This window comes from Phoxinus phoxinus (genome assembly GCF_949152265.1).
Source record: "Phoxinus phoxinus genome assembly, chromosome: 19".
Taxonomy (NCBI): domain Eukaryota; kingdom Metazoa; phylum Chordata; class Actinopteri; order Cypriniformes; family Leuciscidae; genus Phoxinus; species Phoxinus phoxinus.
Window position 1 is genome coordinate 28161572 of NC_136894.1, and position 27575 is coordinate 28189146.

Here is a 27575-nt window from a genome sequence, read left to right on the forward strand (position 1 = left end):
TATAGCTTTCGGGAAATAAAAAGTGGAACGTAAAGTTCTCATATGACATCAGTTGTCATGTGACACGTGAAACTTGATTTTAATGGGACGTTTTTACAATTGACATAACGTGTAAAACATCAATACATGGTTTAGATTTGTCATATATAACTTTAAGCAAGGATAACTTCTCCTTTTTTCTTTTTTTCTTTCTTTTTACAAATATTAACACATTTTACAGCTTCTTATTTTTCAAAGTTAATATTGTGTTTTAAATAACTTCTGCCTTTAAAAACAAAGGCTTATTTGACCATTATTTATATACACAACATTCAGCTAATAGAAGTAACATGTTAATTAAAATGTATTCCTTATGATAAGATCTGTCATGAGTGGAAAAAAAAAATATGAATAAAACTTTCCCAAAACACAGTTGACATCTGGGCATGATCGGGTCATTAATAAATAAACAGAAATCTAACCAAAAACTCTAAAATAAATCATACAATGTACAAAATATATCAATATCACAATTAAATCTGTTTATAAGATATCATTTCAAGGGTAATATTTATAAGTTTAATTTGGACTGACAAAAATATACCAGTAAACTTATGGAGGAAAAAGAGAACTGTCTGGTAAAATCCAAAGGCCTCCGCTCCGTGACGTCAACAAGTGCGTCTTTGCTTAGCCTACTTCCTGGTTTTGCGACATAAAGGTGTGTCGAAACCATATACTGTCTATGGTCGAATCTCTCTCCAGCATTTTGCTGCTTTGGGTTCATCAGGAGTGAAACTTATGAACGTATTAACTTAATTACCACAAGACAGCACCTCAAAACACAGAGAACAGATAACGTAAAGGTTCGTATGACTTTTGGTTTGCTTGTAACTGTTTTAACTTATTTATCTGTACATTTAAGTACACTAAACGATAGATTCGGTAAATTGACTTTCCTAGTAGTTGTCATTGACATTTCTGATAGCGAACTGTTTAATGGCTACTTATTTTGTCAAGTAGTATGTAGAAATAAACTTTAAAACTTTTGTAAACAAAGTGATGAAGTTAAAAAGGGGTATAGAGCGCGTCCATGTGTTGGAATGCGGGAACGCCCCGCAAATAAAGATAATTAAAACTGAAATCATTTGATGTCGGTGTTGTAGTGAAAATATATAAGACTAGATGAGTTTAGTAACCTACTATTTTTTTTTAATGGCTGTGAAACCTAAAGTTTCACGTCTGAAGATGACATTTCCTGTTCAAAAGGTACATTAACAGTTTAGATGCATTGCTTTTTACAGCTTGTTTGCTTCTAGATGTCATTGAGTTAATAAATATGAATTATTAGTTATAAATATTCATACATTTTATAAGTTTTAATATAAATATACACTAATAATTTATAGAACTAACTAATTTTAATAAAATATTGTTTATTTAAAAAAAGATGTAGCCTATTTTTGGGAATAAAATGTTTGTCTTTATTTTAACCATATCAGAATTGTAGCTATTATTGTAATTTTTAATTGGTTTAAGATTTCTAATTAGATTCATACATTTATAAATGTTTGAAATATCAGTCTGATTGTCACATAGTATTGCCATGTGATCTGTAGATGATATCTTAGTTTCATCTGTTCAAACGTTGTCATCTGAGGTTATAAATGCTTAATTTATCTTATCTCTAACATTACGCTTTCTGCAAACAGACGTGACTGACGAGGACGTTTTTCCAGATGAAGAGATGAGTGCTGAAATCGGCACCATCCCCACGTTACAATTGTATTTGGATTCCCTTTGGTCATCCAGCGTAGGATCACACAAATCTGACGCAAACCCCACCAACGCATGGGTAACAGCACCTACGTCTCTGTACAACCCTCCCGTTTTCTGTGACGTCAGAATGGACCCGGCTCAGCCCAGCCTGACTCCAGATGAATCCTCAGAACCGGGGTCTGACTTTCAGACCCAGCTCGACCTGTTCCTCAAGCTGGGGTTTTCCCAAACGCAGGTCCGCGCCGCTTTCCTGAAACTCGGCCTCAGCGCAGACACCAACAGGGTTCTGGGGGAGCTGATACAGGCTGCTGGGGAATCTGAAGAGAGAGAGGAACCTACAGCGTCCCCGGTGCTGGTTCCACGTGGGGATGGTTCCAGTAAAACCCAAAGTCAAAGTGCTCTGGCAGTGTCAAGTGCTCCGGAAGAGCTGGTAGAGGACGAGGACGCACTCAGACCGATAGTCATTGATGGGTCTAATGTAGCCATGAGGTGAGTTACTGTACACGTGACATGCTTTAAATGACACTACTTCTCCCATCCCTTTGCTATTCCTATTTACAATAAATTTAAAGGCAATATTAATTTTGATGACCCTTTCCTTTGTATCAAATGTTTAACAGGACATTTTAAATGTTAAAAATCACTAGATAACAGTTTTTATAGAACTAGTACATGTTGTTCTATTTAAGGCTGCTTTCCCTTTACATTTTTTGAAATATTTTAAAGTGCAATTTTTTTGCCATTTAAACGGAATATCAAAAATGGTTTAGCAAAAAGTTGCCCTGTTGGGCTAATGTTTTAATAGTGCCACACTTTTTTGTCTTAATTATAGTTGGCTTTGCAAATAATTATTCTGATTATAATGAATCGAGGAATGTTCATTACTACATGGCCAAGTCTGTTTGTTTACTGTAAAATTGATGAATAGTGTTTACAAATTAAGGGAACGGTTGAGAATTGTTTATCCTTTGTACTGTGTATTTTTACAAGCATTCAGTAATTGTCACCGTTTAATAAAACCCAGTGTTTCCTCACACACATTCCTAAAAATGTGCAAATCATGTCCATTTCCTTCTGTTTTTGTGAATACGTTCACATGTATTTGGGCTCATGTGAAGGGCAACTTTATGAGTCATGACTGACCGCTTATTTGAGCATGTATATGTATTTGGCAATCATGTACCGGTAATAGAAAACAGATAAACGTTATTGGACAGACTGAATGGTATTTGGACACTCCACATCATAGTATTTTTCTCAACAAATTCTTTGCGTGGGATTTGTCGTAATGAGTGATTAATTCCAAATGTCAGACCAGAAAATTAGGAAGTTATTTGGAGAAGTTAGATCATATGTTTCCAAAGTGAATTTGCAGTTTTCTTGTGATCCTTTGAAGCATTGTATGCCGTCTGCGTCTTTTAAAACCCTCCCTTCCCTTTGTATTTCACCCGCATTTGCAAGTAGAGTCCAGATTTGCCCCTCCAGGCTCCTGTAGCTGTCATTACTCCAGTATGCAAATAATCTTATATGCAAATCAGTGCCGTTTCCAGTCCCCTCCCTTCCTTCTTTCTATCTTGAAGGAGAATGTCTGTGAAAAGTACACTGTGAAACTGAACAGGCCCAACAGCATTGCAACATGTCGTCTGATTGGATAGCTCTGCCCACCTTTGTGCTATTTTTATTCCTATAAATCAGACACTTTTAAGTACCTTATTAAAACAGACTTTTCACACACCCACTTCTGGTGATTTACAGCTTGGATTTAAACTAAAATGTACTTGTTCATCTAATTGTATCTGTTTTGAAAAAAATAACACTTGCACCACTTTTGTGATTTATCTGAATTGTACATCACCCTATGTTGCCTATTGACAAGTCTGCTACTGTCTAGAAGGAAGTATAACAACATTTATTTTAAACTGATAATGAAAGAAAATTAACTGATATCATCTTACTGCTTTCATCAGCAGATCTCATTATGTCTGTTGGTTATGTAGTTGATTTGCTCTAAAATAACTTTCAATTTAAAAAGTTACAAATTTGATATTCCTTGCTTGTAAGTAGCTTTGGCTAAAAGTGCCTGCCAAATGAATTAATGTCTGTACAACATGCAATATGAATTTATTATGCAAATTCAAACCTAATTTCTAAAACCTTTTTCTTAGCCACGGGAACAAGGAAGTTTTTTCCTGTCTGGGAATCCAGCTGGCAGTGAACTTTTTCCTGGAGCGGGGTCACGTTGATATCACCGTGTTTGTGCCTTCCTGGAGAAAAGAACAGCCGCGACCTGATGTGCCCATTACAGGTGAGGAAAAGGGAATGCACCTGGTGTCGGGAACGATTCCTGCTGTCCGAAAGAACATTCCCATAAGCAGTGTCTGTTTCCTCATAGCAACCAAATGGCCAAACAAAGAGGCAACAGATGATGACAGGAGATTGCAAATAATGCATGATTGATTTTTCAACTAAAGTTTACATGGATCACTAGAAATGCAGTTCTGTTTTTTTATGTCTGGTTTTAAACCCAATCAAACGCATGTGTAAAATAATAGAACTGGAAGTATGGGAAAACCCTAAATGATTTAATTTTTGTAGCTGACTGAATGAAGTATGTAATCGGATATATTGGCAAGTACCTTGGGTTTTTAAAACTTTCGTTACTTCCTCGTAAAACAAAGAAGGCCGCAGTGTAATAACGCGACTGCTGCTTTTGTACCAATGTACCAGCCTGTTTGATTTGCTTGTTTGCCAATCTCTCAAGAAGTTTGACCTAGCTAGAGGGAAATAATGCAACTTTGTGGTTGTAGTAATAATACCGTGAAACCAACGGTTAGTTGTGATGTTGATTTGTCTCAACTGTTGCCATTTCACTATGCAAACATTGCATAAATATGTTTGAATTCCTGCTTCCTTTTAATTAAACTGTCGATGTGTAAATGGGCACGTGCCCAATGGAAATCACAAGCAAATTAAGATGCCAACAATCTTTCTCCCTTGGGGTGTTTGTTCCAGCTGGTCCAAAAGTATACTTGAAAACCAACAAGACTTCTTTAGTTTTAACAGAGTAGACAGTGTGTTCCAACATTGGCTGTAAATCAATAACATTATGTCAAACCAATTAAATGATATGGTGTTAATCTCATATGTCAATAACAATGTCAAACTAATAACATGAAATGCTGTTAACTTCATGTCAATCAAATATTGATATTTGCTGAGGACATTTTTTTGACAGACAAAAAACATTAAATTTATATTTCAAAAAGTAATTTTAGAAGTCAGTATATTGTTTGTTTTTTTCCATATCACGCACATACTGTAAACCTATCACTGGCTTACATTTCACAGAAATTCATTTTACAATCAAGTTTTTTAATGTGTCCGAGGTTCATATATATGCATGAGACATATGCATCTAGCCAATGCATATATGTCTTACTCGTATAGATTTAATTTTAGAAAGTGCAAAACACATTTCAAGTTTAAAATACTCCAATTTCTTATTACAAATGTTACACACTGTCAGGCTGCATGACTAAATATGTTAATTGTATGGTCATTTTTTAAAATAAGTATACTAAGTTATAGCATCAAAATGACTGCCCTAATTTTAACAATTGCATAATGCGTCAACACTTATTTCATGAATATTTTTCTTCAGATCAGCACATTCTGCGGGAATTAGAACGGAGGAAGCTCTTGGTGTTCACACCATCCAGAAGGGTGGCCGGAAAACGAGTGGTTTGCTATGATGACCGTTTTATCGTGAAGCTGGCCTATGATTCCGACGGCATCATTGTATCCAATGACACTTACCGAGATCTGCAAGGAGAACGTCCTGAGTGGAAGCGTTTTATAGAGGAGAGGCTTCTGATGTACTCGTTCGTCAATGACAAGTAAGTGCTGTTGCATTTTGGTCATTTGCAGCATACGTCACGCTGTTTGATAATAGCCCTGCTGCTAATTCTTTCCAATTTGATTAAATTCACATTGCTTTTTTCTAGGTTTATGCCTCCAGATGACCCTTTGGGAAGACATGGACCCACCCTCGACAACTTTCTCAGGAAGACTCCACGTATACCTAAGAAACAGCCCTGTCCTTATGGTGAGTTTGTTTTTTCTGACTTTAATGAATGAGTGACACTGTTCAAGTGTGTTCACATGGCATGTCAGTAAGATGTATTAAGCCGGGTGCACACTGCGATTTTATTATAGTCCTTTACGATTGTTGCTTGTCAGACTGTACGAACATGATCTTCGCTGTAAGCCGTGTCATGCTGTAAGATCTCAGTTGTCATCATCATTAATGTCAAACTGTACGACAGTCAAGACACGTTAAAAACGGACACACGCAAGAAAACTTGTCCAGAGTTTTACATCATCAATCAATGACACATACGTTCCCAGTGCATTACAAGCGGTATTGAAATGGTGGCTACAAAGAAATCTCTACCGTTCATTTTGGTCATGGCTTTTCTTAAAAAAAGACAATTTGACGGTAGTCGTAGGAGAAGTCACACTGCAGGACTGAGAGTCAAATCTTCTGACACTTCCAGAATTTCGTCTGAGGTAAAATCGCAACGGTCATTAATCGGCTGTTGGTGAACATGTCAAACTAACGATCAAAGACTTCAGATTTTAAACTAGGATCAGAGGAATCTTTTAGGATTTGCAAAATTTGTCTCAGACGGCCAAATCGTGGCCAAAATCGCACGATGCTCACCACCCATTTGATTTGGTTATTTGTGAACAAAAAAATAAACTCTTCCATTATCAATGCAGGAAAGAAGTGCACTTACGGAATCAAGTGCAAGTTCCATCATCCGGAGCGAACCAAGCAATCCCAGCGTGCCCTGGCCGATGAGCTCCGGGAGAAAGCCAAAATTTCATCCACAACGCACAAACCTCAGCCGCTTTCCAGTCAGACTCCATCTCTGGATGAAGTTTTGGAACAGAAACTGTCCCTCGACGTGTGCGGATCTCTCAAGAAGAGTTATGCCAGTGAAAATGTCCTTGTCATTAAAGGAGCCCCCCCGCTAACGCAAAGGAAGTTTCCTTCGAAAAAAGAACGTCGGCATTCGTCAACAAGCCTGGATTCTTTCCACAACGGATCTCAAGAGGGTATGGATTCTGGCTTGGGCTCTTACGACTGTCATTCTCATGAAGCTCCCCATTGTGATCACTACTGCGACCAAAGGAAGTCCAAACCATCCAGCAGTGGGCGGCATCACTACGTTCCGGCCAATACCCAACCCTGCAGTTGCTGTTCCTACCAATCCCTGAGTGCTGGTGGAGCCGGTCAGCACCACAGCAGCTCACCAAACCCGGGTTACGGTCAACCCCGCTATCACTCCTACAGCGGAGGTCCAATTTACCCTCCCGTCAACATGTCCCAGTATTCATTTCCACACAGCAGAGGGCCTCCTCCCCACCAGGGCTACTGGTCCGACCATTATAGTGGCTATCCTCCGGCATCCCACAATGCGATGCCAGAGAGAGGACATGGACACTGGTCCCCTTCCAATCACAGTCCTCAATGGTCCGAACGGGAGCAGGTGCGGAAGAAATTACTTGCTATTTTCAATGCACGTTTGGTGGACCGGGCCATGGACAGGTTCCCATTTCTCCTGGACCCACAAAGACTGGCAGCAGAGATTTTGACCCTTCAGTCTCAGGATGGGGCTCTATGATTCTTGTTGAAAGACTAGATAACAAGACAAAGATTCAGGCACCGAGTGTGCTACACCAAGATCTCAACCTCAACCACAACAAGTGATTTTGTCCCAGTCTGTCATGTAATGCAGTGTAGCTCCGCCCACAGTGAAATCTCATTGGTCCAAAATCCCGGAATTTACTGTCAAACAAATTGTCATGCCGTTCCCGGTCAGGACATGTTTTGAAATAATAAAATAATTATTTTAATGTCTGCACAGCTTAAAAGTACAATTATACTTTAATATATGTTTAATCTTTGTCATGAAATGGACTCAATTCAAGCCAAGATTTATTTCGGTTGCATTTTTAATATTGTTATTTGACGTATAACTATGGCGAATTCACTACTAGTCGTATTAAAAGGGTTTTTACCCTTTTGCTGTGGTTCTCAGTATCAGCCTTGTCATTATTTTTTATAAAAGATTAGATCTTATTTAATGATGGCATGATTATTATTATTTTTTTTGTGGAAAAAAATTGTGTTTGAAGTGTTATTATTTGTGGTTCTGCATGGACTGCAGTACCGTGTAGGTTGAACGTGTTGGCACCATGTGCCGTAACTGACGCTTGTTAAGCAGAACTACCAGAAAGGTAGAAGAGTACGCACCCTTTGGTGTATTTTCCCATTTTAATAAGTGCTAACTTATAAAATGTCCTAAAGCATGCAATCATCAGCAGTGAAAGTTCTCAAAGGTAAATGCCAAAATCATGAAACATGCACAAATAACACTGTTATGGAACTTTTGGTGCCTCTGTTAGTTTGTATTGAAGCTGTTAAGACTTTAAAAGGGAAGTCTGCAATATTGAGTAGGCAATTTTTTTGCCATCGTTTCATTTAGTGGCATATCAGATCTTAATGCGCTCTTAGCTCATTTAAGCGTGTCTTTGCTTTTTATGCTGTATCTTATATTATGATGATAAATGCCTTATTTATGTACACATCAGTCTTTGAATTTTATTAAAATTCTGTTCAAGTGAATGTCTTGTGTGTTGTTCCTCTGCGTGATTGTGTGAACGAACATACTTTATCACAAGCTCGAGGAGACCTGACCTTTAGAAGCGTTCACGCTGCAAGTGACGGCTTCATCTGTGAAGGATGCATTCACTTAAATCACTGTTCCCTTCTAAGAAACCACCTAATGTAAATGCTATATATACACCACAGATAGTTTCACACCACCTAAGCAAATAACCCACTTGCTAACCATTTTGCCTCAATGATATTTAGCCTTGGAGAGAATAACGTTGTTTGTCATGACGACTAACGGAGTGTTTGGCATGGTAATGGATATTATAATTTTAATATGTTTGGTCTTGGTGGAATAGATCTGCTACACTGCTGCTGCTGTTATTTCTGTTGCTGCAGAGCAAGTATAGGACTTAATACGCGAGTAAGACATGCTGCTGCTGTACATAGCGTACATGAATTACCAATAGCAGATCTATACAGGTGGAGCTGGGGAAGGTAGAGGGTTTCTGGAAGCTTGCTGCAAATGCTAACCAAGTATTTGAAGGTTGAGCAGTGAGCTCATTGGCTACTGATACAGCAAGAACCAATCAGCTGTGCCTTACAGAGAATGATGTGATTGCAAGCAGATTGAGTTAAAGACATATTAGCCTGCACCATCTAGAGTTTCATGACAGACCTTTGTATTTGACAACATCTAATGTTTTCTAAAACTTTTCACTTACATGCATGAGAGTTTATATTTAAAAAGCAAATGTTTCTTTTCCCAGAAAATCTGATGGAACTGATTAACAACATTATATTAAGTAATATTATTGACATTATTCCCAATCATAAAGGACATCTTGACTTTTTTTCACCTGACTACATTCCACGAATCAAGAGATGGTTGTAATCCAGAAACATTCTCACGAAAGAGTAAAACAAATATTATTCTATTTAAAAAAATTACCGGTATGCAAAATTCAAAGATTAAATATTGTAACATTAAATGAGTGAAACATATTTAATGATAAATTAAGAACTATCTTCAATATGAGAAAATCACCTTCATGCAAATTGAAAAGCTTCTTATTCCTCTGAACTTTGATTTCTGAAAGCTGAAATCCTGATAAAACTTGAGACACGAAATAAAGAGACAAATATAAGACAAAATAATATTTTTAAATAGCTATGTTATGACTTTTTTACATTTGTTAGACCTTGCACTAATATAAAAAATACAAAGTAAAATATATAAGTAAAATAACACTTTAAAGGTCTTAAATAAGTGGTATAACATGAAGGGGAAAACTGCCAAGAAAGGCTACAGAATGATGTATTTTGTATGGGGTTTATTGAATAATCATTTGTAATTTCAATTGGAAAAATACAAACCACACACACAGCAGCAAAGACGTCAGAAAAGAACGCATACATGAAGAGCTGTAGATGTCCTTAATAGATACATTTTATCAGAGGAAGTGGCCTTTTGGGGGAGGTGAAAGGATTTCAGAGGAACTAAAGCTTTTATGAGAGGGACAACAGCATACGTATGTCATTTTCCAGACTTAATTTAGTATACTTTATTATGATTATCATATGATGTGCTTATTTCAGGGGTGACAGTCGTCATACACTGACTGGAGTAATGATACATCATTTTTCTAGAGTTTCAGTGGTTCAGACAGAGGCGTCACGAGGGAGATCATGTCTCTAGTGCACATGGTCATTGGACTTCCCCAAAACTATGAAATTCATCTTCAATTTTTTTTGGTTTGCTCATACGCTGACAGACAGAACTCTCAAATATGATTTAAAATAAAATACCACAGTGGTATTGAACTGAACTGTCTGCTACCTTACAAAATGCCCCACACTTTAGCTAGTCTAAACTATTGTTTAGCGAATTAAGTGTTAGTGTTGTATGTAAATGCATATTAATTGCTTTCATTTACTCAGTTTTTGTGACTCTATCCTGCAAGTGGAAACTCATGTAAAATGATCAAATATCAAACACATATCAGTCTTTTGGTCTAAGAGCCAGTAACAACACCTACATTTACAGTCTTAGACATTTTTGTTTCTAACAGCGTTCTTATCTTCCTGAGCTCACTATGAAGGGGATGTACTGAAGTTTCCCCTGCAGGTAATATTGACCCTAATCACAGTAATTGTCAGTAATCAGAAATTCTGTGGTGGAGAGAATTTTTGCATGGTTTCTCATCTCTTATCTCGGTCTTTGGAATTTTGCAATTGTAAAAAAAAAAAGAAAAAAAAAAAAGAAAGACAATCAAGCATCACTATTAGTATTACTCATGCTTGTAACTCAAATGTTTTTTTCTTCTTTTATTTAAAATCTCCATTAAGCACTCATGCACAGTACATTGTCACTGTCACACAGCTGGAAAGACTATGTGACATATTTACTATCTGCACGTCATCACAATCATTAGATGTGTATCGGTATCCTGCTCTCACTGGCCTTCAGGATTGTCTGATGTGACTCAAATATCGACTCATGAGTCAAGAGTTTATTTTCCGCACATGGATGCAAGTAAGATCACCAAACAAACTGATGACTGAGTCACATCTCTTCTGAAAACAATGCTGCCATTTTTTTCTGGCATCTATAACACTATCTTGAACATGACTGTCATTTAACTTTGCTGTCAAACAGAGCAAATAAACTAGTAGATAGGCTACTGTCACAGATAATAAAAAGTCATTCAGGCATTCTCAGGCACAGAGATGTGAAAGATTATGTCAGAAGCTCAGATTTGTGATTCATTAGTTAAACATCAGCGGCTATGAAGGATTGACCTGTATTAACAAATCCTATAGTGTACACAACTTTACAGGATAAAACATTAAAAATGTGAAAATATAAGAATAATCAACTGCCTAGGAGTGACAAATATTACCTATTAAAGTGAAATCTTACAGGGACCAAAAAAGTAGGCCTATATATATTATTGACAAATCTATCATTCAGAATGTTTCAAGCCACAAGATGATGCAGAAAATCTATAGGTGGACATGCAAATGTTTTTTTTATATTCTATTATCAAGACTATTTTTAAGGGGAGAAGTTGACTAACCATTTGCCAATTTAAAAACTTACTGGATATTCATAAAGCAAATTAGATTAAATTTGCCCAACTCCGTGTGTACTAGACTACAAATAACTACTTGTTATTCAAAAGAAAAAATCCAGTCCAGGTGTGATCACAGCACATCTGACATAACTCTCAATATCAACATGTAAAAAACACTTGGGTGTATACCATGTTAAAATAACACAGCCAACATTCTCTATTTACTCAACAACTAATTACAAGTGGCAGTGCCGCCTGCAGGCACAATGGCGAATAACAGTATTAATACATACATAACAAAACACTGATAACAGCAGTCATTGTGAGAGAATGGCGGCCTCTACTGGAGACTTTTGGAAATGAAGTTCAAATAAAGCAAAAACAGTTCTTTCAAAAGGAAAGGACCACTGTCTTAAACTTTGAACAGTCCTGTTCCTAGAAGTTTCACGATCCACATATCTGTTTTATATAGATCTATAAGCCAGTGTATGTCAGTCTATTTCCCTACAAGCATGATTTTATGTGCAGCCTTTGTTCTGGAAACTATATTGGACTATGACCTTACTGTAGTTCCCGCGCCCCGGGCACACATAGTATAATCACCAGAAAAAACTCACACAGAGTTATAGGAAAGAGGGGCTAGAATAGCATCATTCCTTTACAAGTAGTGCCCCGAGGGGCATTTTCAGCATATATATGTATATAAATATATATGTTGGGTCAATACATTGTTTATAAGACATAACTGTCAGTGAGTGATGCTTAAAACAGTTTGGCAATCTGGGCCGGAACAAAACGGGGCAGAAACACCATATATGTCTGTTTAGACTGAGAGAAGCCTGGCCTGCAAGGCGAGAACCTCTAGGTTATAAAACCTTATAAATGTAGACAGGGAGGCCCAGCCTGCCGCCATACAGATATCTTGCAACGAGATTCCACTAGACCAAGCCCACGAGGAGGCCATGCCCCTCTTAAAATGTGCTCTAATGCCCAACGGGCACGGCAGTCGTTTTGATGCGTAGGCTAGCGCTATGGCATCCACTACCCATCTGGACAGGCTCTGTTTTGACGCAGCTAGTCCCTTGGGACGTCCGCTGAACGAAACAAAGAGCTGCTCCGTCTGTCTAAAAGCAGCGGAGCGGGACACGTAAGCTCTTAACGCACTAACCGGGCAAAGGAAGCTAGCGTCGTCTTTTTCCTCGGAGGCCGGCAGAGCCGACAGGGAGATAACCTGAGCCCTGAACGGTGTGTTGAGGGACATACCTGTGTTTCGGCTTTAGTACGACTTTAGAGTCATTAGGCCCGAACTCCATACACGACGCTCTCACCGAGAGCGCTTGTAAATCCCCCACACGCTTCACTGAAGCGAGAGCCAGAAGAAACACTGTCTTGAAAGACAAGTGCTTCATGTCAACTGAGTGCACAGGCTCAAACGGGGCACCCTTCATGGCATCCAATACCGTAGAAAGGTCCCAGACGGGGACTGAAGGAGGTCTGGGAGGATTCAATCTCCTAGCTCCTTTAAGGAAACAAACAACCAGGTTGTTCCTACCAAGTGACCGGCCAAGCGTTGGATTGACTAACGCTGCTATAGCCGCCACGTAAACTTTGAGTGTGGATGGGGTCCTACCCTTATCCAGCAGCTCCTGTAGGAAGGAGAGAACCTCCGTTTCCCCGCACTGCAGGGGTGATACGCCCTGGACTGAGCACCAGCTAGAGAACACAGACCATTTAGAGGAATAGAGCCGTCTAGTAGACGGGGCTCTAGCCTGCTCGATCGTGTCTAATACTCCCTTTGGGAGGTTAGCGGGTACCCGTTGATGGCTCCGGGCGAGGATGCAAAATCGAGCCCCTGGCCTGAGAGAGGAGGTCCCTCCTCACTGGTATCGGCCATGGAGCAGTGCCTGTCAGCCGCATCAGTACTGGAAACCAAGCTTGGTTTTTCCAGAACGGAGCCACAAGTAGCACGGAGCATCCGCTTTCCCTGATTCGCTCTAATACCTGAGGTAGAAGCGAGACGGGGGGAAAAGCATAGAGCGGGCAGCGGGGCCAGACGTGGGCCAGCGCGTCCTTGCTCTTGGAGAAAATTTTTCGGACAGTGAGTGTTTTTCTGAGATGCAAACAGGTCTATTTTCGCTCTGCCGAATGTCTTCCAGAGCAGTTGTACTGTCTGTGGGTGTAGAGACCACTCTCCTGTAGGAACATTGTTCCGTGAGAGTCTGTCTGGGCCGACATTTAGGCAAATGTGTGCAGCTCTCAGCGAGCGCAGATTGTGCTGGGCCCAAACCAGGAGGCGTTCCGTTAACCTGTAAAGGTTTCGGGATCTGACACCGCCCTGGCGATTTATGTAGGCCACCACTGACATGTTGTCCGAACGGGCCAGGACGTGATGTCCTTTTATCCGGGGACAAAAGCGTCTCAACGAGCAGCGCTCCTCAGCCTGAGGTGGATGCGTCCGTAGACACCACCTTCACGCTCGAGGAAGTCCCCAGGCTTACACCTGACTGGTACAAGCATTCCTGATCGACCTTGAGGCGACAAAGACCGGAAACCCATGCTCGGCGCGGCACTCGCGCTTTTAGCCAGAACTGCAGCGGGCGCATGCAAAGCAGGCCCAGCTGTAGTACTGATGATGCTGAGGCCATGAGACCCATCATCCTCTGAAACTTCCTGAGCGGAACTATGGAGCCGCCACGGAAAGTTTTTATCATGTGCAGAATACTCAGTCTGCGCTGTGGTGACAGCTGTGCTGTCATAGACAGCGAGTCCAGTTCTGTGCCTAGAAAATATATTTTCTGACTGGGAGACAGTGAACTTTTTGCCCAGTTGACTGAGACCTAAAACCTCGAGGTGTTCGAGTAATATCATCCTGTGCTGTACAAGCTCTGATCGCGATTGGGCTAGAATCAGCCAATCCTCCAAGTAATTCAGAATTCGTACGCCTTGGAGTCTCAGGGGTGCCAGCGCCGCGTCCATGCACACTGTAAATGTACGAGGTGCTAGAGACAGGCTGAACGGGAGGACTGTATACTGATAAGCCTGGCCCTCGAAGGCGAATCCCAAGTATCGCCTGTGACGTGACGCAATTTGTATTTGGAAATACCCGTCTTTCAGATCTATTGACATAAACCAGTCCCCTCTGCGAATCTGCACGAGGATATTTCTGGTCGTGAGCATTCTGAACTTGCGCTTCACAAGCACTTTGTTCAGCTGCCTCAGATCTAAAATGGGTCTGAGACCCCTGTCTTTCTTTGGCACCAGGAAATATCTGCTGTACAAACCCCCTTCGCTCTGAGCCTGAGATAAAGGCTCTATGGCCCCTTTGCTCAATAGTTTCGCTATTTCGGCTCAAAGTAGATGTGCTACTTCTGTTTTCACCGTAGTTTCGACCCGCGCCGTGTAACGGTGGGGGCGTCGCGAGAACTGTAGCAAATAGCCTCTTTTTATAATGTTCAGCACCCACTCTGAAACCCCGGGAAGTTTTTCCCATGCATTCGCACGAGTAATTAGGGGTAGAATGAAATCTGGGCCCTGGTCGCGAAATGGCGGCGACGCGAGAGCAACCGTGTGCTGTAACATGGACGCTGTGTTTGCAGCTTAATCGAGCAGGGGTGCGCTTAATCGAGAGAGAGCGCGGGGCGAGCCCAGTAGGGCTCGGCATGTCTGGGAATAAATGTGGGTGCGTGACAGCGGGCCACATTTATAGCACTGGGAGTACTGTCTATTAGAACTGACTGGCCGTGCATTGGTTTTGTTTTTATAGAAAAACACGTGTAGTGTTTGTGGGCACTGAATAGCGGGCACATTCACTACATGTGATGCACAATCGACATGAGTCGATTTTATGTGTGCAAGCCCTATATTGTGTAGGGCTGTGATTGTGTGTACGAATGGGCACTGGATTGTGGGCATTACAGTTACACACATTACACCATCGGCCGTAGCCGGGACACCAGAAATTACACTCTTTTTCAGATTTATCTGGGTCGCCGTAAAAACGGCGTTTGTGTGCAGGCAAACGGGCTAGTAAGGCTTGGAGGCCTCGGACTTGATCACGATCTTTGGCCGAGGCCCACGCGGCGGGGGGCGGCGTCCAGCCGAGCGAGAGCGCGGTCTCAGGTCTCGGGCCTGTTGAGGCCTGGAAGATCTGTAACACCGCCATCGTGTACAATGCCGACGCAGCTTGTCCAGCGGCGGCGTAAGCGCGACTGTTCAGAGCTGAAGACATGCAGCAAGCTTTGGATGGTAACGCTACCTTGGCCCGCCATCCAGTAGAGGCTGGGCAAAGGTGAGGTGCTACAGCTTCCTCCACCGGAGGGAGGGACTGGTATCCTCTGTCTCTAGCACCGTCCAACGGAGAATGCTGCTGAGGCAGAAGTACGCACCCTGGCTGAAAAAGGGGCTTTCCAGGACTTCGCGACTTCTTCGTGAAGCTCAGGAAGAAAAGGCGCGAGTCGTGAGTACGGCGAAGCACGGTCCCCCGCCAGAAAGCAGCCATCCAGCGGGTTAAGCGCAGGCTCCTTGGGCGCCGACCACTCGAGGCCGAGGCTCGCGACGGCCTGCGTGAGCAGACGCATCAGCTCTGCTTCAATGCCTTTCCTCCTCGACGTTCACAGAGATCCACAGAGCTCGCCCATCCCTCGCTACCCGAAGCGAGGAGAGAACAGCAGTCGTCCTCCACAGACGCTTCCATCTCATCGTCCATATTATGTCCGTCGGTCAGAGAGTCCAGCGAAGCCGGCGAGCTCCTCGTGGTGGAGGGAAGTTCCGGGTTCCGCTGAGCACGGTGCTTTTTACGACGCGGCGCTACAGCGGGCGGAAGTGCAGCTTCAGCGAACAAAGCCAGGCGAGTCCTCAGAGTCACCGTAGGCATCATTTCACAGTGATGGCAGCCGCCATCAGCGATAGCTAGAGCTGCGTGGTCCTCACCCAGGCAGGAAACACAACTCACATGGTGGTCCCCGTCGCCGAGTGGTGCTCTACACGAGCCACAGGAGTTGCGAGGCATCTTGAAAAAGACGCTCGGCTCTTTTAGTGCGGGAAAAAATGTGTGACGCAGCGGCGAACATTGGGTCAAGCGTCATGAGAGGCCTCGCATAGGCTGCTGCTTTTGCTGCAGAGCAGCCAATAGGCCCGCAAGCTGTTCCGCCCTAAGGCTGTATGCTGTTGCAAAGCGTTTTACATTATTACAAAATTAAGGATAAATTTTTGGCTTCAATATCTCGAGAAAGAATCTTTCCCGTATCGTCTTCGACGCAGTACAAGAGAACTCTCGTAAGAGAACCTGCAGGTATGAATAAAATGATGCGCAATACCTGCAATCCCGCGCTGAGGGGAGGGTGTCAAACTCGCTGTCGGAGAGATGAGAGAATGAGAACGCGCAGCTGGTAGGGCTGTAGGCTATAGACGGTTTCATCGAACGCACACGCGTTGCCACGGTTACGCGCCTGGCCCGAAGTTAACTTCCGGTCTGTGTTTGTTTATTGTGTTATCTGGCTAGTGGTGGCGAAATTTTTGTGTAACAAGGCTTTTTGTATTTTATTTAGCTTGTTATTGTAATGATGTACTCTAGAGGGATCAGGCAGATCAGGAGGGATCGTCAGTTAATCAGTGTCGCTGTCGGCGTTTACATTTGTTCATCAAGTGCTCTCTGTATCTGGATAACTGATCGGATTTCAGTTTCCCGCAAAATATTGAAATTAGGTCTGTAATAGGCCTTTATCACGGAGTGTAAAACCACTCTTGGTTCATCTTATATCAATGCCCATATAGCACGGGATTGTGATTTATTAATTAGCCCAAATTAATTATAAAATTATAAAATATAATGAATTCATTATTTTTATGATTTGTTGTTGCATAATAAAAACTGCGTGTGCCACATTTATTGTCAGATTAATGTGCTAAAAACCCTGACTCTGCATAGCCTATCACAAATTTTACAGAATAGACTGGGCTGATGTATAAAACTATACTCAGGCTCGACACATAACCATAATACTATATCAAATATATAACTCGGGGCTATTAAGCCTTTTCATGTGCTTGTCCTGCGAATAAGTGAATCGGTCATTCACTTTTTCAAATTCAAATTTGCTTGTTCAGAAAAATATAGCCTATATATTATTTTTTTGTGTGTTGTAAATATAATTTATTCTGAAGCAACATTCTCATCAGTGTTCAGTAAGCTTTTGACATAGGCTATTTAAATCTCCATATTTAGGATATTTTAGGCATTATTCCCTAGTCATTTTAAATATATGCTTCATCTTTCATTTAAATGTTTTACAATTTGATCATTAAATTAGAATAAGACGACACTGTCAAATTAAATAATTTACACTGAAAAAAATACAACTGCATTAAATAATGTTATGAGATTGTTTTAAATATTTTTTTTGAACAAATAACAAATGTTAGAAAGTTACTTTTTAACACGAAACTAAACCACCAGTAGGAATCAGTAATGAAAACACGGTTACGTGTTCCTGTGAGATGCGTTACTGCACCCACACACCGGACGCGAATAGCGCGTCAGGCGCGAGTGATTTCAATGTTAAGTCAATGCAAAGACGCGTTACTTTTTAATATAAAAACTCAGGATAATTTTTTTACCGCAGTATTTTAAATGAGTTTCTGTGTGTGTGCTTCGCTCATTTGCTTCACTTTCTCATGAGGCAATGCGAGTCCGTCCGTCAGTACATTATTTAAATCATTCGACACTTACACTAAATGAATGCTGAATCATTCTCACGTTTTTGGTGATTCCCTATATAGTTATTTTGTTGTTATTGACGTTTTAATTAGGCTAATTGTCCTGTCGGGCAAGTAAAATTCACTCTCACTTGTTCAGGACAAGCGTTAATGTCGAGCCCTGCTTACGCCTACGCTTCCCCCCACTTCTACGCTATTGTGACAGGAGATTATAATAAACATTCTGAAACAAAAACATAGAACATTAAAAATAAAAATCATAGTGTATTTCAATTATTCCTCTGGCAGTATAACTTTAAGTCATTTTAGCGTCAGCGCGCAGCTCTTCATTGAAATCTCACTACTAATTTACACCGGCATTGCTGTCAATGACCTCATTCTGATAATGTTGCACAATTAAAATGAAAGATGACGCATAAGAAAGATAACGCAGCCTCTATTGTTAATGATTCTTTGCAGAAGTCTACCGGAAGTTAAGTTTGGGCCACAAAGGCGCGCATGCGCAGTAACGGCTGTTTATGTTGTTGCCGTTGAAACCGTCTATATACTTCAGAAAAATGAGTATTAGAGTATTGTCAGATATTTCACTATCGAAATGTATCTATGTCGTTTGTTGTGTCTCCAAACTTTCAGTCCAGCTATTAATCACTCTGAGCTACTTGCCTCCTTCACTTATGATCAGCTCTTAAAAACCTCAGACTGCGGCGGCTTTTTTCAGTCCAAATATCAGGGTTTTTATTGGTCCGTTTACGATCAGATATTTTTATTGGCTACCGAAATGCCGGTCAAAGGTTTGATTATCAATTCAAATTGTACTCAGTAATGAAATATGATTTTACAAGTAGCGAAGTAGATTACTTAGATTAATTTCTACTTGAGTACAAGTAAAATTACAGATTTAAAAAATATACTCAAAAAAGTACAAGTACAATATATATATATATATATATATATATATATATATATATATATATATATATACATATATATAAATATATATATATATATATATATATATATATATATATATATATATATATATATATATATATATATATATATATATAGTTTTGTTGGAAAATAAATCACTTGAACTTTGTACTTTGGTTAATCTAAACAGCAGGTCAAAATTCAGATTATTCTGTAAATTTAGTTTCTTACTGAATTTCAAATGAATGGTTGTGTTTCCCTCACTATAAATTCTTAACCAATTTGCTATAAATTTGACTTGAAATAATATTATGATGAATGATTAAAACTAAATCGGACTCGAGGTAAGATTTCATTTAAACCTCAGTGACTAAATACACATTAGATATTTCTTATCAGTTCTTTGATCGTTCAATAACATTTCTATTCTTGAAAACGAAGAGGGAAGAACAACGGCAGAATCTTCACCAACATCAACAAAAGCAAGAAAAAACAGGAGACAGAGTATTGAGGAAGCACCTCCATGTAAGTAAATACAAGTAATAATAAATAAATAAAAAACAGAAGAAGAATTAATTAGTGCATGAATAACTTACAGTCTTCTCATATAATATTTAATATACAGTTCAGGAGTGAACAGTAACAGATAAAAACATTTAAAATCAATATTGCTCCTTCATGTATTTATTTATTTGCTACAGTAAGTGTTTGTGTAATGAGCTTCACATTAGGGTTCTGATCACTTTCTCTGGGTTTGCAGTAATGACCAGCTGACTGTACATGATCTCTCATATATTTGAGTTTCTTCAAAGACTCTTTGTCTCTAGATATTCTTTACATTCAACCAGCGTCATGAAGTGCATCGTGAGATTTTTTATAAACAGTATTAAATGAGTTCACGGGAGGCTTGTTCAGTCTTTTCCTTCACTCGTCCATTTATAATAATAGGCTAATAATAATACTAATTGTTATTTCAGTCCTTCAAGCAAAAGTCATTAGATCAGAAAGTAAAATGTGTTTCCAAACTTTAGACTAGTAGGTGATTTATCTTCTTCATTTCTCTCTCCAGCGATGTCTTCCTCCTCCGGTCCACTGACTGAGGAGCTTCAGTGCTCTATATGTCTGGACGTGTTCACTGATCCAGTCAGCACTCCATGTGGACACAACTTCTGCAAGACCTGTCTGAATAAGTGCTGGGACAACAGCCGGACCTGCAACTGTCCATATTGTAAAGAAACATTCAAGCACAGACCTGATCTCAAGATTAACACCACACTCCGGGAGCTCGTAGATCACTATAAAAAGAAAAGTCCTGAGAAAAAAGCTGAAGTTCTGAAAAAAGCTGCAGTTCTGTGTGACGTCTGTGAGGAAAGAAAGCTGAACGCCCTGAAGTCGTGTCTGGTGTGTCAGAGCTCTTACTGTGAAACTCACCTGGAGCGTCATCTGAGAGTGGCAGGTTTAAAGAAACACAAACTGATCAATCCTGTGAGTAATCTGGAGGACTATATATGTCAGAAACATGAGAGACCTCTGGAGCTGTTCTGTAGAGATGATCAGACTATCGTGTGCCTGATGTGTGCTTTGAAAGACCACCAGAACCACAACACTGTTTCTTTAGAAGAGGAGAGTGAAGAGAAGAAGGTAAAAGTTACTGACAAACTGACTTTAAATGGCTCTTATCATGAGGAATCATATGTTCTATGATATGAATCAATTATGAAACCATATTGTGCGTTCTCTGTCTATAGACTCAACTGATGAAGACACAGAAAGACACACAGCAGAAGATCCAGGACAGAATCAAGAAGATTCAAGACGTCAAACACTCAGCAGAAGTCAGAAAAGTGAGTTTTAAATGATTAAATTTAATTAATTGAATTACCTATTATTGTGGTTTGAATTGTTTATTGAATTGTTGTATAAAATAAATTTCACACTCACGGTCGCTCTGCTGGTCTGAACATCGACACGTCTGTGATTCGCTGATCACTTAGTAAAGTAATAACACATCTCTCCTCAACAAGACACATGATTTGAGGAATCATTCAGTGCAAATGGTGCAGAATGAGGGATTTTGAAAACCGTCTAAAACACTGAAGTATGATAAATAATAACACTGATTCTTCTCTTAGTAAACACCACTAATAATGTGTTGATGGTCCTGGTTGTTCAGAGAAACACAGAGAAGGAGAAAGCAGCCCGTGTGGAGCTCTTCACTGATCTCATCCGCTGCATTGAGAGATGTCAGACTGAACTGCTGGAGATGATGGAGGAGCAGCAGAAAGCAGCAGAGGAACAGGAGGAAGAGCTCATTGAAGAGCTGGAGCAGGAGATCACTGAGCTAAAGATGAGAAACACTGAGCTGGAGCGGCTCTCACACACTGAAGATCACCTCCAGCTCCTACAGGTCAGTCAACATCTCTCTGATCAATGATAATGCAGTATATGACACCAGAACACTCCCCATGCTGAAGCATTTCTCCTCTCTCCTGCTGTAGATTTACTCATCCCTGTGCAGCTCTAGAGACACCAGGAACTGGTCTGAGATCAGTGTGAAGACTGATGAGAGTCTGGAGACTCTGAGGAGAGCTCTGACTAAACTGCAGGACTCTCTACAGGAGAAACTCACGCAAACTGGTACGACAATATCAAATACACCACAGTGAAATACAAATTCACTATACATGTAAAACTGTATAGAGGGGAAACTGTAAAGATGAACATTAATATTTAGTTAACTCTGTGATTGTTTGTCCTTTCAGTTTTTCCATCAATATATTCGGTGAATACATTTCCTAAGGGTTTCCATAAACAGTTGCAAATCAATTTAGCGGATAATAATTTTACATGTTTCACCAAAACTACAAAAGCAGAAAATCAAATGAATAGACATCATGTGTTTAAGAGGCAGGTTTGATCTTCATGAGAAGAGGGATGTGTGTGAAATATCAGGCCTGAATCTCCAACAGCTTAGCAGTGCTAAAACACACACAAACACACGTTGATCAGATAAAACATGTTGTTCACAATTCTTTAAATATAACCTTAAATCTTGTCTATAACTCCACACATAAACATGTCAAAGATCTGCTGATGTTTTATTGTCATTAGTCTCTACAGATGTGAAGAGGATGCAGCAGTATGCAGGTACAGTTGCTGTCTGCACTACATTACATTCAGATACTCACAGCTTCACTGACCTACAGTATGATCAACAACTGATTAAATATTACAAACATCATCACTAAATATCTGACAAACATCATCACTAAATATCTGGATTGTTATTTATATTCTCTGTTTTCTCAGTGGATGTGACTCTGGATCCTGATACAGCTCATCCTAATCTCATCCTGTCTGATGATGAAAAACAAGTGAGATGTGGAGACATTAGACAGAAACTCCCAGACAAACCAGAGAGATTTGATACATGTTCCTGTGTCCTGGGAAAGGAGGGATTCTCCTCAGGGAGATTTTATTTTGAGGTGCAGGTGAAGGGAAAGACTGACTGGACTTTAGGATTGGCCAGAGAATCCATTGACAGGAAGGGATCGATCACAGCGAGTCCCAGTGATGGATACTGGACTGTGCGGCTGAAGAATGGGAATGAATATTGGGCCGGTGATGATCCTCCTGTCTCTCTGTGTGTGAGAGTGAAGCCGCAGCGGGTCGGTGTGTTTGTGGATTATGAGGAGGGTCTGGTCTCCTTTTATGATGTGGAGTCCAGCTCTCATATTTACTCTTTCACTGATCAGTCTTTCACTGGGAAACTCTATCCATTTTTTAGCCCGAGCCTTAATGGAGGTAAAAACTCAACTCCACTGATCATCACATCTGTCAAACACAATACATGAATTTACAGCCTTAATATTAAATACTTGATGAAAATAATGCTTCATGTAATTAATGTGTCACAGGTTGAGGTAGGGTTGAAGTGAGGACTCAAGGATGCAGAGGAATATGAGCTTTATTAAAGTAAAACAAAACAGAAACTACCACGTGGGGGAAAACACTATACACTAGACATGGTAGGACACACATACGACAGGACTCATCAGACAGGCAGGGTAACAACAGCATGCGACGATGTGCGATAACGATCTGGCAAAGGACAGCAAACACAAGGGGAATAAATGGGACAGCAAACAAGGCAGGTAACGAGGGAGGACAGGTGGGGAAACTGAACCAATAATAAGATAACAAGATGGGCAGGGTCAGACATTAGATAATAGAGCACATGGCAGCATAACGAGACAAGCCATGTGCTCACATCAAACATGAAAATCACACACAAGCACATGACCAACAATAACCAATTGCTAGCCACGAGCTTACACAGAACAAGTAATGAACATGCAACTAAATAGACACTAGCTGAGTAAGTTGCAGCACAAGACAGTAAACACAAGACACATAAAGGGAGCAGAGAACAAGAGGAACAGGAGAGCACACTCAGACAAGGGACAGGAGAGCACACTCAGGTAAACGAGAATCCAAACAAGGGAGCAGAGAACATGAACAGGTGACAATACTCAGACAAACGAGGACACAACTAGACAAGGGGGTGTGGTACAGGGAAACAAGGAGGCAGGGACAGAGGAGCACATGGCCAACACAAACAAAGACAAAACCACATGTTTAAGCACAACACAAACATAGATGCATGAAACAAAGACAAAGCTGCCAGGGCAGAACCCTGACATAATGTTTAAAAACATAAAAAATACATATCTTCTTACTCAAAGGAAGAAAATCATTTGTTGTTGCTGCTTTTCATCAAAGTGATTCAGCATCTGAATAAAGACATTCATTTATTTTTGTCTGTTTTATTGTCCAATATTATGATTATTTCGCCTGTAACAGAGATTTTTGAGTGTGATTCTTACATTTCAGGTTCACAACCATAAACCAGGGTCATCAGTTTGATTTGTACATAACATTCACACACTTTAGGTGACTTTATAAACATGTTAAGATTAAATTTAAAACAGATATTTGATATATAAAATTCAGTAGATATTCATATTTTTCTCTTAGCTTGAGATAAGAGATTTTTTCACCTGAAAAAAATTCACCTGTGCATATTTATAAATATTAATGGGCCTAATTTACATATTTGTGAATTGTTAGTGGAATTAATACAAAAACAAAGATAGAAAGAAAGGTAATAAAGACTAAAGATAAGAGAAAAATCAAGTCCAAACACCATATTGTTGGAGCTCGCCATAAAAATTATCTCGCATACTTATTATTCTTCTGTAAAAGCTTTGGCGTGTAACTCGTCCCGCACCGTTTGTCAGAGACCCATGAATGAGGTGGACATCAAATCGTGTGGATTATTGAGGAGAGTTGAGTTTTGACTTTTATAAGCGATTGAGTGAACGATGTTCGTCCGGCAGGCGAAAAAAATCCCATAGACTTTACATTGTGACACATTTTGACGGGTCATTTATCTGAGGGAGGATTTTGTAGAAATGTGTGGGTTACCACATTTGAACATACTTCGCAATGGGGTGTAAGTTGAACCCCTGGGGTGTAAGAGGAGCCCAAAATTGCCCCATAGACATACTATGGTGAAGCACGGCCCATGAAACAGGGATTGCGCACACGTGTTTATCCTATAAGTTCAAGTTCAAAAGTTTATTGCCATTTGCACAGGTACGTTTCAGTACAGGTACATTGGAATGCTTATGCGTTTCTCAAAGTCAAGTTCTAAATTAAAAATAATGTATAAAAGATAACACATTCATACACATATACACATGCACATCATGAGGTAGAGCAGAGAGCGACTAGACATTTTAAAAGGAATGCAAAAGACATACAGAACCGGTGTATACATAACCTACCTAGTATAGATAAATACACATTAGAATAAATAATAGTAATATTGTGCATTCAAGATTAAAACTCTAAATAGAATAAATTACTATTGCACTTGATCATTACGATAATTAAAAACATGGAGTAGGATACGGTTTTCCCTCCTTAATGTCCTGTGCCACTAGCCTGACAGTGGCTGGGAAAACACTTTTAAACAAACGGGCCTTGTGGGTGCTAATGCTCACAGGCCTACGATGTCTCAAATTATAGCCTGTGTCCACCCATTTAAACAAGGCATAAGCTGGGTGGTGTTTGTCTTTAAGGATGCTCTGTGCTTTTCTTTTGCAAAGCTGGATGTATATAGTGCCCATGGAGGGAAGGTTTGAGCCGGTTACCCTCTCAGCAGTCTTAATGACCCGTTGCAGTGATTTCCTCTCAGCCAGGGTGGTGTTGCCATACCACACTGTGATACCACTGGTGAGGATGCTTTCAACAAGGCCTTTATAAACATGGGTTAGAGGTTGACTTTTAAGTCCGGCCTTCTTCAGTACCCTAACGAAATGCAGCCTCTGCTAAGCTCTTTTCACTGTTGCAACAGTGTTTTTAGCCCAGCTGAGATTCTCGGAGATATGAAGTCCCAAGAACTTATAGCTGTCAGTTCGTTCCACCTCAATCCCCTTGATGGTTAGAGGCTGTAGCGGGGAAGCTCTCTTCCTAAAGTCCAGAAAGAGTTCCTTTGTTTTGTCTATGTTGAGAACAAGATCATTGTCCTCCCCATAGACAGTGACCCTGTGAAACATGTCCCTATATGATGATTCATTGCCACCTTTGATGAGGCCAAGGATAGTGGTGTCATCTGCATATTTAATGACAATATTGTTATTGTCCGAGTTGGTGGCACAGTCATGTGTATATAGTGAAAAAAGTATAGGGCACAAACAGCATCCTTGTGGGGCACCTGTACTCACTGTGAGCTCAGCTGAGACCGTCTTTCACGTCCTCACACCTGTGGCCTGTCTGTGAGGAAGTCTGTTATCCAATTACAAGTGGTAATTGGTACTCCCAGTTCTATCAGCTTACTGGTCAGCTTCGTCGGCCGGATCGTATTAAGAGCGGAGCTGTAGTCCAGAAACAATACTCGTACATATGTATTGGGAGTGTCTAGGTGCTGCAAACAGTGTTGGGGTAGTTACTCAAAAAAAGTAACTAGTTACTAGTTACTAGTTACTTCTGTAAATTGTAATGAGATTACTTTACTAGTTACTGCATTTGAAAAGTAACTTCACTACTTATTACTTTACTTTCCCGTTTCTTAATTTACCGTGTAGATACATGGACAAACATCATAGCCCTATCATCATTTAGCCTGCATGTCCGCATAGTGTTTATAAATGTAGCCGATAAAAATGGCATGTAAAACCATATAAAATAACTATCCCTGTCTGCACAAAGAAATATGCCTCACTGTAAAATCTACAAACAACAGGATTATGTCCGTGGTGGTAGACACATGATCAGGGCTGGACAGAGATAAACATTGTATTTTATTTTGACGGAAACTGCAAAACTGAAACTTTCTTCTCCATCTGTATTTTGACCATAGACCGTATATAAGAGATTTTGACAGATACACTGACACTGCACGCTCGCTCAAAGCCCAAGGGGGGAGGCGTTTAAAGATGTGATTGGGCCAGTCCAGTGTCAATCAAGAAAATAACCAATGGGCCAATCTACGTGTTTCATGGGCCGGTCTGTCAGAAAAAAAACTAATGCTGACTTTTTTTAACCAATGCATTACACCAGCACTTACCCAGCGCCGCCAATTAAGCAAAACAAAACGAATGGGCCGCCGATGTACGAGTTTTATGAGCCGTTAAGACAAACGAACAAAAAAGTTTTAGATGCATCGGATCGGCCCAAAAAGCCGTGAATCTCCCGGTAGTCCCGATGTCCAGTACTTGCCTGCCAGGGCATAGAGTGAATTTCTGGCAAATATTTTTGTCCTTTCGAGCAATAAACTGAAAGTAATGTGAATATCGCCACTAGCCGAAACTCGCGTCTCCGTCTCCATCTCCATTCCTCTCTGTCCTTTGCACCAGCAGCTACGTCACTCAAATCGATCTCTATGGCAACGGTGCCCAGGCAAGCACACACACACAGGCATGCACGCACCACTTCGACAGATCAGAGCTTTACACACATGAAAACACGGCTTGGGTAACGCAGGAAAGCGCGTTCCTATAGTCTAGTAAAGTAGTATAGTTACTGATATTTTTAGTGTAATGCGTTACTTTACTTCGTTACCCAAAAAAGTAATATCGTTACTGTAATCCGTTATTTTGTAACTCGTTACCCCCAACACTGGCTGCAAAATATGATGAAGTGCCAGTGCCCCCGCGTCATCCACTGACCTGTTCGAGCGGTAGGCAAACCGGTAACTTGCATAGGAATTTTGTATTGAACATGACTTTGCATCACAGCGTCATAGAGACAAGGGGGCAGGCTCATTTTACTCAGGCAACCAATCAGTCTCTCAGGATCATCATGAAGCTTTCAAGCCACGCCCTAGCAACCATTTAGAGCACCCTAGCAAC

At 40.5% G+C, this 27575-nt stretch overlaps 2 protein-coding genes across 3 annotated transcripts; both read left to right on the plus strand.

Moving 5' to 3' along the window:
- The first annotated feature begins 677 nt into the window (after positions 1-677).
- zc3h12ab (zinc finger CCCH-type containing 12Ab) lies at positions 678-8447 on the plus strand. The gene is made up of 6 exons (XM_079590911.1): positions 678-842; positions 1689-2244; positions 3921-4060; positions 5417-5651; positions 5760-5860; positions 6538-8447. The coding sequence occupies exons 2-6, from the start codon at positions 1724-1726 to the stop codon at positions 7443-7445; spliced, it is 1905 nt and encodes a 634-aa protein (XP_079447037.1). The 5' UTR covers positions 678-842; positions 1689-1723; the 3' UTR covers positions 7446-8447.
- An 11104-nt stretch (positions 8448-19551) lies between these two features.
- Positions 19552-23818, plus strand: LOC306986500 (E3 ubiquitin-protein ligase TRIM39-like). 2 transcript variants are annotated; one of them, XM_079589807.1, is made up of 7 exons: positions 19552-19683; positions 20228-20799; positions 20907-21002; positions 21332-21565; positions 21657-21795; positions 22270-22305; positions 22468-23818. In XM_079589807.1, the coding sequence occupies exons 2-7, from the start codon at positions 20230-20232 to the stop codon at positions 23010-23012; spliced, it is 1620 nt and encodes a 539-aa protein (XP_079445933.1). In that variant the 5' UTR covers positions 19552-19683; positions 20228-20229; the 3' UTR covers positions 23013-23818. The 2 variants fall into 2 exon arrangements, with proteins under 2 accessions (XP_079445933.1, XP_079445934.1); XM_079589808.1 differs by having other exon boundaries at positions 22279-22305; positions 22468-23817.
- Positions 23819-27575: the final 3757 nt, after the last annotated feature.